Below are 11,119 nucleotides of genomic sequence, written 5' to 3' on the forward strand. Positions count from 1 at the left end.
TCAATAATAATGACTAGTTATCGAGTTGAGTGGAGAAAATCTCACAACGTCTTAATGTAAAGTAGATCGTGTACTTACGTTATACCGTCACTCGTTAGGACGTTGGTGTACATATATTTTGGCTCAAAAAGTCCCTTAAACTATTGACCGTTGTGCTGTCAGTCGACCTATTTGTTTTGGTCAGTTGATTGACACATTTTACCGTATGCAGGTGTTGAATAACCCGTGGATAAATGACAACTTAGAATAATAAAACGGACGAAGCCAGCGCAACTTGTCCCAAAAGTGAAAAATCTCTTTGACCTTCTAAAAACATTTCTTGTACTTGATAACCGATGTAGTGTCCACTATTAGCACAGGGTGTAAAATTACTTTCAGGCCTAGGTAAATGAATGGACGAATAAATAAATAAATAAACAAATAAATAAATAAATAAATAAAAGGAATGAAAAGGAAAAATTAATCTTAAACAACGGTTCATGCATTTTATTTTGATTTTACAATGTTTTACAAAATGAAAAAATTCCTTTATATGAATTATTGTACAGAGAATAATCCTTTGTTATAAGTATACATTTTTGTAATAAAATTTCATGCTTTGTTTTACATTTTTGTATTTTTATAAACGTCCTTTGACCTGATATATGAAAATTTCCAATTTATAAAATACTAGTAGATTTTAATATCTAATATTTAGTAATTCTGAGTCCTTGATAAGCCGTATAAAGTTTGCATATTCATTAGAACATTTTTACTTTCAACTAAATTTTAAAAGTTTGTAAGTCTATTCTCCTCATTTTATTTGAAGAAAAAGCGAAAAACGATTAAAAGACGAATGAAATTGCATAAAATTAAGATTGATTTAACCTAATCATATTTCGTTAAGTATATAGCTGGAAATTATTGTTGATATAAATATGTATATTTAAGGCTTCGTCTTAGTTCATCATTGTAAATTTATGCATGGATGTATAGATAGTATAAATAAAATTCATATTTCGCTCACTGAATATGCTAATATCATATTTGAAAAATAAATTAGATTAAAACATATACGCGGTATATTTAGATTTAATTTCTATTGAGTTTACTGCTCAGCAAGTTAGAAATATTTGTCAGAGCCGTACATAGTCATTAATAAATTCAATAATATTTAAGGAAAAAAAATCTGTCGATTTTGATTATTCTGTACAGGTGTTTGTTTTGTCACAGAGAATTTGAAATTATTGTTCTTGTAATATTTTAATCCCGAATGCTTCATTTAGGACCAAAGTTTCAGATGATATTAAAATCTAAAATTCGCAATTTAAAAATCAAAACTGGTCAGAATGACTTCTGATTCAGATTTTAACGAATAAAACCGGTGGTCCTAGATTTTGGAATGTCTCAGGACATCATGTCAAATTGCTGTTTATATAATTTTTGTAACAAATACAAGAAGGTTAAAACCGCAGACAAGAGTTGTCTCAGCTACGCCCGTTGTCTTGAACAACCCATATTTCCAGTCATACAAAATTAGAACATTTTGCTTTTCTGCACTTTACCGTAATTAACATATTTCCACGGAATAATGGCAAGTATTCCTTCATATTGGGTAATGTAAAAATTGCTCATATCCTATAAAAATAAATTATATACAAATCTGGAACGAAAAAAAAAAACGATTATCCAGGATGCCGTACATAGCAGTTTATTTGTCCGACAACATCCAGTCTTGACCATTCTTATTCCGTATTTCTGTTACGTGTCCTAAAATACATAGACTTTACAGACCTAAAAATTTTTGGACTGAGCATTTGACAAAACGTTTCGTTTTTTTAAATTTCCGCTGAGAGAAAATTATAAAATTAATTGAAACTATTTTTTTTTACATATTAAAGACAAGGAAGTAGAGAGTAAGAAAAAAAGTATTGAAGAAATAAATCTACATGAATAATTTTGTTTTGAAATCCGGAAATAAACAAGAAAATCGATCTACTAAACTTTATTCCACGTGTTTGCAATACGACGGGACAAAGGGATGCCTATGATTATTCAACCTATTTCTGCATTAATTACGATTCACTTAACACCAAGTGACTAAATGTCAACAAATTTGATAACATTGAAGATGTAATTTTGAGAAATTTAATGAGGCTGGAAACACTTTTAAATATACTTGAATTCTTCACAGTTCGTAAGAAATAGTATTGTCTTACTGTGGTCGTGTAACATAAAATGATTCACACCATATAATTTGTTAAAAATCAGTAACGGATAAAACAAATAATGGGATAAATACTTAGCTCTATATAAAGTAAAAAGGCAATAAATGGGAAAAATACCTAGTTGCATGTCATGCCACTTTTAGTGGAGGGGGTTGGTTGAAATAAATGTATAATATGCTTATTTTATTAATGAAAAATATTCTTTTACTTTCAACTTTTACTTTAGTTATAATTTAAGGATGATTCAGTCTGAAATGAGAAAGCATAGAAAGAATGTGTTTCGAATTCATTAGCTACATTACTTCTGCAAAGTATTAAATGATGTCACGGACAAAGCACAAATTTGAAGTTTTGAGTTCTTGAAAATTACGTCGTGACAATGGTCAAAATAATTCATTGCTTCAATCAAAATTTCCTAAAATTAAATATGATAAACGTTTCCATGACAACAGTGCAGGTGTAGGGTGGAGTACAGAACAAGCCTTTTTGTTGCGATGTCGGCGTTACAGGGCCCTTAAATAATTATTCCTTTTCCAAACGTTTTTCCTCAATAGAACAGTCGTTGAATAAATATATTAAACAACGCTATTGTTTACACATTCTTTGTTTCTTATACCTAAAAATCAGTATTAGTAAATGAACATATAGACGATTGTAAGTGTATATAATTCTTCGTAAATCTTGATCATTAACAAGAAACAAGAAAAAGAAAAATCAAAAGAGAAAAAAAATAAATGAAATGAAATAAACTCACACAAAACACACAAAAAACCCAAAAGAAACAACGATACGAGCAAATAATCATAGGAAACACAAAATACAAAACAAGAAAGGAAAAAGGGAATTATAAAAATGAAACTATGGAAAATAAAATATCATTTTAGAATTAATAATAAAAGTTCCAATGCCGCGGTTGGTGTCAAGAAATTTTCAATGAAATATTGTTACTTCCATGTGCTACTCTGGTATTAAATCTTATACCATAGCCATAATTAAAATCTGTCTGAAACTTGCAGTTACTCATCCTTTTCGCGGGAAGACAAGGGTTGACATTAAGTTGCTTAAAATATACTTAGAAATTAATCATGTATAATAAGAACATAAAACCAGTGTTGTGTATGAATTCCAATAAATCTGTTTCAGGTTGTTTAAAAATGTGATCATAATACTTACATGCATAGTTTAAATACATCGATATCAATATTGATGGATGTTTAAAACTGTTTGATCTCTATAACCCAATATAAGATTATTATTCTTTAAATGAAATGTGCACCTGGTGCATATTTTGATGAACATACTCTGTAATTATCACATTATAATGAGTGCAAGGAAAGGTTGAATACACACTATAGCAGATGACATATAGGTAGATCGATATTCACGGATAATTAGCCTTGTTGCGCGAAAGGTCTAGGTGCGCGGGCTCGAAGCACACCTTGATTGTTACTTGACTACTAGCGTTTCCTTTTGTGAGGACATAAATAAAGTTTTAAGCTTTGTCTGATCAGGCGTGTAGATCGAGTTTATTCGCCATTTCAACGGCTGACAAACTCAACGTTTGATATGAAAAGTTGATCTGAATTTAAAGTGTTGGTGTGATTTCTGTAGCTAGTTTGGTTACACTTTACTCCTGGTTTATGAAGAAATATGACTTTTGTCACGACTACTCAACACGCAAACCTCCTCCATCTTACGTGTTGCGTTTGGTTCAAGCATTCACCTCCAACTACATAACTTTAAAAATATGTTGATCTTGTCTTTCCTTAATAATTGGACAGAGAAGCTATAATTTTTAGTAATTTTTAATAACGAAGGTTTTGGAATCTGACCTCCCATTGTGTGTTCCCAACTGAGGATTTGACCTAAGACGATTCCTCAGAAACATTAACCTACAAGCAAGATTCCACTAATGGCCCATTAGAAGTACCTAGCACACAAACATTTTCACATAGGTATTCCCATTTATTCTATGCTGGAGATTATAGGAATACTTCACAGAAACTCTTCAGAAGATCTCCAAGATCTATCTTCCAGGAATTTTGCAAAGTTGTTTTCGGCTTTTAAGAAAGAGGCATGCTACTTTCATACTATCCCCTTCAGATACTTAAAATGAAACAATTGTGCCGAATAGTCCAAGTTTGCTAGCAAGTCAGATAACGTTTGTTGGAGGGGATCAGATTGTAGCAAATGCATTTATTTCATCTGATTGAGGTTTCTCAGAGATTTATATAATGCCAGACCACAGTCTTGTAAGTTATGGTGTTCTCACCGCTAGAACTACAAACTTCTGTGTGACTTTCCTATTAGTTTCCCATGCAAAATGTATATCAACATCGGGTGTGACTTCCACACTTCCACGGTTGAAAGCAAAGCACCTCTGCATGATTGTGTTTCTGAGACCAGACATGGGAAGTGTGTAAAATTTGGCAGAAAATAAATGAATAATGTTGCAATTTGATTTATTCATAAAACAGAGTGCTCAATATAATACAAAAAACATTAAACACATTATCTAAATGGAAAACTTTTATGATAGTGTATTATTTATAGCTCGTAAAACCCATTTACCGCACACTCGCTTAATATTTTTTGTTCCTCGATTTACAGACGCGCAAACGTGGAATTGATGGGGAAGCGAGTTTCATTTAACAACTTAACCGTGTGGAAAAGATTTATTGAGATAATATTTCATCCAATCCATAGTAACTAAATTGTACTATAGAATTCCTAACTATACATGTATGTGTTATTAGTTACGTACATTTCCCGCTTAAATACTTAAATGCTTTGCACGTTTTCTGGACAGTTTATATCTATTTGTTAACAATTAAGAAAATTCAAATCTTTTCAGTACATGTATGTCAAATATTCCAAGCTATTTGACACAATTCATATTTATTTATTGGTTTGCTTTGAATACTCTCGTTTACATATCAAACTTTACTTAACAGTACAAAATTTGGTGGTGTTGGTAAAAATTCAAAGCATTCTATTTTACATGCCACAAAGACTACTGACTCTTTGAAGAGTTAATGTCTTTGGAGCCAGGGATTAAGTTGTCAAATAATTCTCGCTAATATTGCTTATTATTTTCACAATTTACTCAAATTATCTCAACAATCTGGATTGAAATTCTGCAATAGGTATATAGCGACAGCTTTGATAAGTTAATAAATAACCTATCTTGAGAGGACAATCCAAACCTTTATTCTGTTGAACAATATTATCGTAAACCGATGCACGTCTTAACGATTGATCCCCGGGCTAATCGCTAAGCGGACATTTTCTGTTAATGTGGGGATCACGGCTGATATCGCGGACTGGTACCCTGACACGGTCCCAACAGACCACCGATAGTTACTTATTGGACCCAGAAAAAGCAGGATCAATTACCCCGTTATACATTGAATATTCCATTGTAAAAGCACAGTTGTGTTATTGAAATCATTGATACCAAAACTTCACACCAATCCAAAGGAAGTCAATTGAGTTTTTGATGTGATTTCAGACGTATTATTTTTCGCAAAGACACATGCACAAGTTCTCGAATTTAAGAGCAGATAATTTGATACTATGAATAGCTTGTACTGCTATAGTGAAGAGGGTTTTTCGTCGAAAGGCGCCAAATTCTATAAACACTTTGTAAACACACAAAAGACCATTTAAATCACGCAAAACAATATACAAACATCGGAAATTAAAGCCCGTTTCATGTGTAAAATAAGATAGTGAAGTTGTAAAAATCCATGAATTTTCCTCCCTAGATCATTTCGCCTAAAAATAATTACAAAAAAAAAATCTATCTTCATTTGTTGTTTTCTACCGTACATATGTCTAATTTTTTTAAATTTGTATTTTATACCTAAAATTTATTATTTACAACTTTACAATAAATCTCCAAAGTTGATCGAAACACCATTTTGTCCTTTAAAGTCTTGATTTTTGCATGAATTTTGGCCTTGAAGTCCATCAGGGCAGGCCTGCCCCTAAATAAATTTGTGATATTTTGATAGGTTAGGATGTAAGGAATAATTTAAGATAAGATTTTTTTAGGGGCACCCCTGCCCTGGGGTCGAAATTCACAAAAAACCTACAAAAAATAAGGAAACCAGATTTTCATAATCTGCTTTAAATTTATGCTATTTCAGTCTAATAATCAGACTAGCTCAGTTGATATATGCGCTGACTTTTATACCTTGGATACACTCTTTTTAAAGTCAGGGGTTCGAATCCACCTGGTACAACACTTAAATAAAGTTTTAAACTTCGCCTTTTCAAAGACTATTTTAATTTTTTTATAGACTTGTGTATTTTTCCTTCAATTTTCTAAACCTTGTGTATGCTCATTCTTGATATAAGAAACACTAAAGAGATATCAAATCGTAACAATCCAATGTACAGTTGTCAGTCAGGTGGAACGAACCTCAGCATAAGCACACTTTCTCCGAGGATAAGAATAACTCACTGTGTGTTACTCGATACGGGTATTCTTGGCAGCATTGAGCAGCGATGAATTTCAATTGTATATATTCCTTTGAATTTAATCACGTTAATTTTGACTACATATTTCAGTAAATGCACTTCCTTTGATTTCATTTAGGCCTTTATAATTTGCACACATTAATGACAAGTTTTCATTATATCCACGGATAAATAGCCTAGACATAAAGAATAGAATTTCAGAGACAGAAGACATTACCTTTATGCACAGTGAGAAGTAAAGACAAATATCAATTAGGCCTATTACATTTGGAGATAACAATCTCAGAAAATTAAAAATAAAAAGGGGGTTCCCCCTATCTCTACTCACTGAAATAAAGATTTAAGAAAAACAAATTGTTATATGCATTCAGCCTAATGTCATTATTCAGAACGGAAATCGACAAGCTTTTTGTAGAGAATAAAACCAAGCCCGGTCCTATAGGTCAGATCCCTATTTATAATGAAGTGATCCTTTAACAATAATCAGAAAAATAATGAGATCATTGTTTAATTGCAGGTCCAAACTCCAATCAACGCCGCAGAGGACGACAGACCTACACCCGATTTCAGACCCTAGAACTCGAGAAGGAATTCAAATTCAATAGATATCTCACTAGAAGGAGAAGAATAGAACTATCTCATATGTTGTGTTTGACGGAAAGACAAATCAAAATTTGGTTTCAAAATAGACGAATGAAGGAGAAAAAAGAACTTCAAGCCATAAAGGAATTGAATGAACAAAGTCGTGTGCCGGAACCTAAAACCAGAGTGACCCCAGATCCGCCCTCGCCTAGCGAAACCAGCAAGAGTTGACATAAGTTATGTGTTCCTATTAAGGGTAGCTACCTCTCCTATATCATTGTGTGTTAAAATGGTCCGCGAGTTTTAAAATGCAAGCAAACTTTATGAAGGAATATGGCAGCGATATTCTAAAAACTCCCAACAGAAAAGGACAACTTGGAGAAATAAATAAGAAGGTATTAAAATGAACTAAGATGACTTTTGATGAAAGTTAAAATGTGAGTATTTTTCAATCCCGCTTTTAAAACGAGAAAAAGTCGAAAGACAACAAAATTATCCAGTCTTAACGAGAAGGAGATTTACAAGCTATGACGTCATTTTTTTTTTAAATTTTATCTGTTTAGTTACATTTATGTACATGTATTATATATTCGGATATATATTTAATATATCATTTGCCCCAGTTCATAGTGTCCTACATGTGCTGTTTACAATAATTTTAGTTTTTTTTTATTAGAGATACATGATGGGTAAAATCTTTTCTGTTTTATAATTTACATACATTTATATATTACATATTCGGATGTATATTTCTTATATCAACATGTTTTGTCTTCTCAAGTGTATTGTTAAATGTAAGCGTTTATTTCTGAATGATAAATGGGTAATTTACAGTTAATATACAAAATTTACGAGTACAATTATATAAGAAATACTATACAATTGTTGACTTTTTGACGAGGTCTGCTCGTGTCTATACGGACCTGGTCAGGTATTGGTTGACCTAGTCCAGAGGCCGAGGTTAACCAATACCTGACCATGTTCGTATAGTCACGAGAAGACCGAATTTAAAAGTCATTGACCATTTTATTAAATGATCAGGAATTTTACATTTCGGACACTTTAGGTCTTGTAACTAGCAAGTGCAAGCACTCAAAATATAGTGTCAAAAAACTCATTTTGATTATATTTTAACAGCCTGTTTAAAAGTTAAAAAAATATTTATTAATTTATACACAACTATTTAAAAAAAGGAGTTTTGCCCTTTCGTTACTGGCGTCTCCCATGTTTACATGACAAGGAGCTTACTGTGGTGTGACCGGTCGGCCGGGGATTCTCACTTCTTCATGGCACACGATCCCATCTCCTATGAGTAGTTTGGTGGTCCGTGTTTGCTTCGTTCCTATTTTGTAATGTATAATGGACTCTTGGGCTCAAATACTTGTTATCTTCATATATTTCACATCGACAAAAACTTTGTAGCGCGCAATTTGATTGGTGGACAAATGTAAACAAAAATCCAAGTTTGATAAAGAGGGAAATCCCGATTAAACCTCCGGGAACTTCGTTTGAGGTGAACTCTTATGTATACAGGTCAGGAAAAGGGCGTCAAGACCATTATAATCAGAGAGCATCAAAATTCCTGATCATTTAATGATGAACACATAGATGTCTGGTCAAATTTATTACACATACCTCTAGATTTACGCCAAAAATTTGTTTTTGTTGAATAGGCATTCAGTATACACATACTTTTTTTCTTAGAACATTCATGTAGTTGATAATTTTATAGGATAATTTTATTAGTTCAGTTTCACCTGTAAGTAACCTATGCAAAATGGCGATGGTTTTTTACATGAAAGACAACACAATTATCACTGATTTGTGAGTTGCTTTAACCAGACAGTTTTAATGATAGTTTGGTTAATTATAGTCTATTGCCTTTGGTTTGGTTCGACCAAGACAAAGTCATATAAGGTCTGGTCACTTGACCAAATTACTGGAAATGTGTCTATCTTCTGGACAGCATTGACAGACGATAAATTATTATTATAATGATACAGCATATCTTTCATTAATAACAAATATATCGACAGTTGTGTGATTCCAGACGTTTTTATCGACTGTAAAAATCACGATATTTCAGATTATTTCCTCATTATATCAATTTTATAATATATTGACTATCATTGCTTTTTACCCCTCTTTTCATTCTGCAAAAATTGCTCATATATATGTTTATTTTCTTTTCTTTTCTTTTTTTTACAATGCCTTATATATGTGAACGAGAATTTGCAAAAAAAACGAGAACTATTTCGAGCCATTATTATGTTATGATTATATATGTTACAAGTCTTGATGTTGTATGAAAGAAATATGTTTTATGTGACATAAACTATGTGCTTGTGTCAAAATATTGGCACAGTCAGAACGAGAACTGCAATAAAATGTTGTTATAATTTAAATTTGAGTTTTTCTTTCTGCTTTTCTTCTGGTGGCAAATGCTTGAGCAGCTTGGTAAGAAGAGGTCTGCACAGACAGACGTTTTAGAATGATATATAGATAACTTTATAAAACGAAACATTAAAAACTTTCACTTCGTAAGATTTTTTTAATTACTACAAATAATATATATTTTCTTTCATGTACTCTTGGATTTAAGGGTCAACTGAAAAAAATGCTTTGCTTTCATGTTTGTCTGTAAGGAACGCTAATGAAAAAGTTAATAATACATGTATACACTTAATACAACTGTTGACTTGAAATTTTAGTTTCTGACAAGTTTTCTTTTAATTATATATTGAAATATAACTATATTACTTTTTAAACAGAAAATAAACAGCAACTTACAACTGCATAAACATTGACCTCCAATCATGGACATCAAAGGGAGAGTTCTTGATATGTAAACATAGACAACAGTCTATGATCTGTGTTGCCATATATATATATATAGACTTTAAAATTATTCAATTCAAGCGATACGTAAAAAAAAAAATTCTCTAAATACATGTTGTTTTGTAAAACTAGAAAAAAAATGAATTATCATAAAATTGGTCAGTAAATGGAAATTTTCAGTGATATTTTAGGTCAATTTTAAAAATTTTAGCTGGAATGTTAATTTTGCATACACAACATAATGTGAATTAAACTTCATTAGAATATGCAATAAACTGTATACAAAGGTTAAAGCGTCTCCAAAAAAGTAAAAAAAATTATCGAGAGGGATGTTAAACAATATATATTCAAACAACGGCAACACTCATTTAATTTGGGTGAGACCAATCTACATGTACAGAAACTATGAAACATTTGACGAAATGAAAAGGAGGTAGTACAGATAACGAGCAGTGATTGATTTCATTAAATATTCAAACAGTACAAATGTGTATACAGTGCTTACAAACGAACTCCTAGAAATTTTGTACATGTAGCTGTGCTCAGCTGCCTTGAAGTAGAGCCCCACTGTAGACCAGTCACACCTGCCGTGAGGCCGACATACATATCAATTGATCAAGTACTCAAACTTAATACAAAACCAAAGCTCTTAAATTAAGTCTGAAACAAATCAGCCTTAATACGACCTAATGATCATGTTACATTTGCTAAAAGATTCATTACATGTATCCTTAAAATCCTTACAAATAAAGATCATAGTGTGTTCCAGTAAAATTAATGCTCAACCAAGCCTCTTTCTTAACTCCTCAAAATATAAAAGAGTAGTAAAAGGGAAACTTCAAGAGTACTACGCAACAATATATTCAAGAAGTGGTGTAAATCAGATGTAGATACCTAAAAATTCCAACGAACTTTTACAAAAATTGAAATCACAAAGTTTTACCAAAATCAGCTTAAAACCCTACTACTTTTCAACTTTATACACAAACATTCCACATGATAATTTA

The 11,119-nt window shown here is 31.7% G+C and overlaps 1 protein-coding gene across 1 annotated transcript in view; it reads left to right on the plus strand.

Moving 5' to 3' along the window:
* Nucleotides 1-9,679, plus strand: part of LOC134268473 (homeobox protein Hox-B7a-like) — a 12,449-nt gene extending 2,770 nt beyond the window's left edge. Inside the window, exon 2 of the mRNA XM_062750729.1 lies at nucleotides 7,210-9,679. Within this exon, the coding sequence (XP_062606713.1) occupies nucleotides 7,210-7,505 (296 nt within the window). The 3' untranslated portion in view covers nucleotides 7,506-9,679. The remainder of the gene's footprint in view (nucleotides 1-7,209) is intronic.
* The last annotated feature ends 1,440 nt before the right edge of the window (nucleotides 9,680-11,119 follow it).

The sequence above is a fragment of the Saccostrea cucullata genome, unplaced genomic scaffold, assembly GCF_032062105.1.
Source record: "Saccostrea cucullata isolate Sc308-1 unplaced genomic scaffold, CSIRO_AGI_Scuc_v1 ctg549, whole genome shotgun sequence".
Classification (NCBI taxonomy): Eukaryota; Metazoa; Mollusca; class Bivalvia; order Ostreida; family Ostreidae; genus Saccostrea; species Saccostrea cuccullata.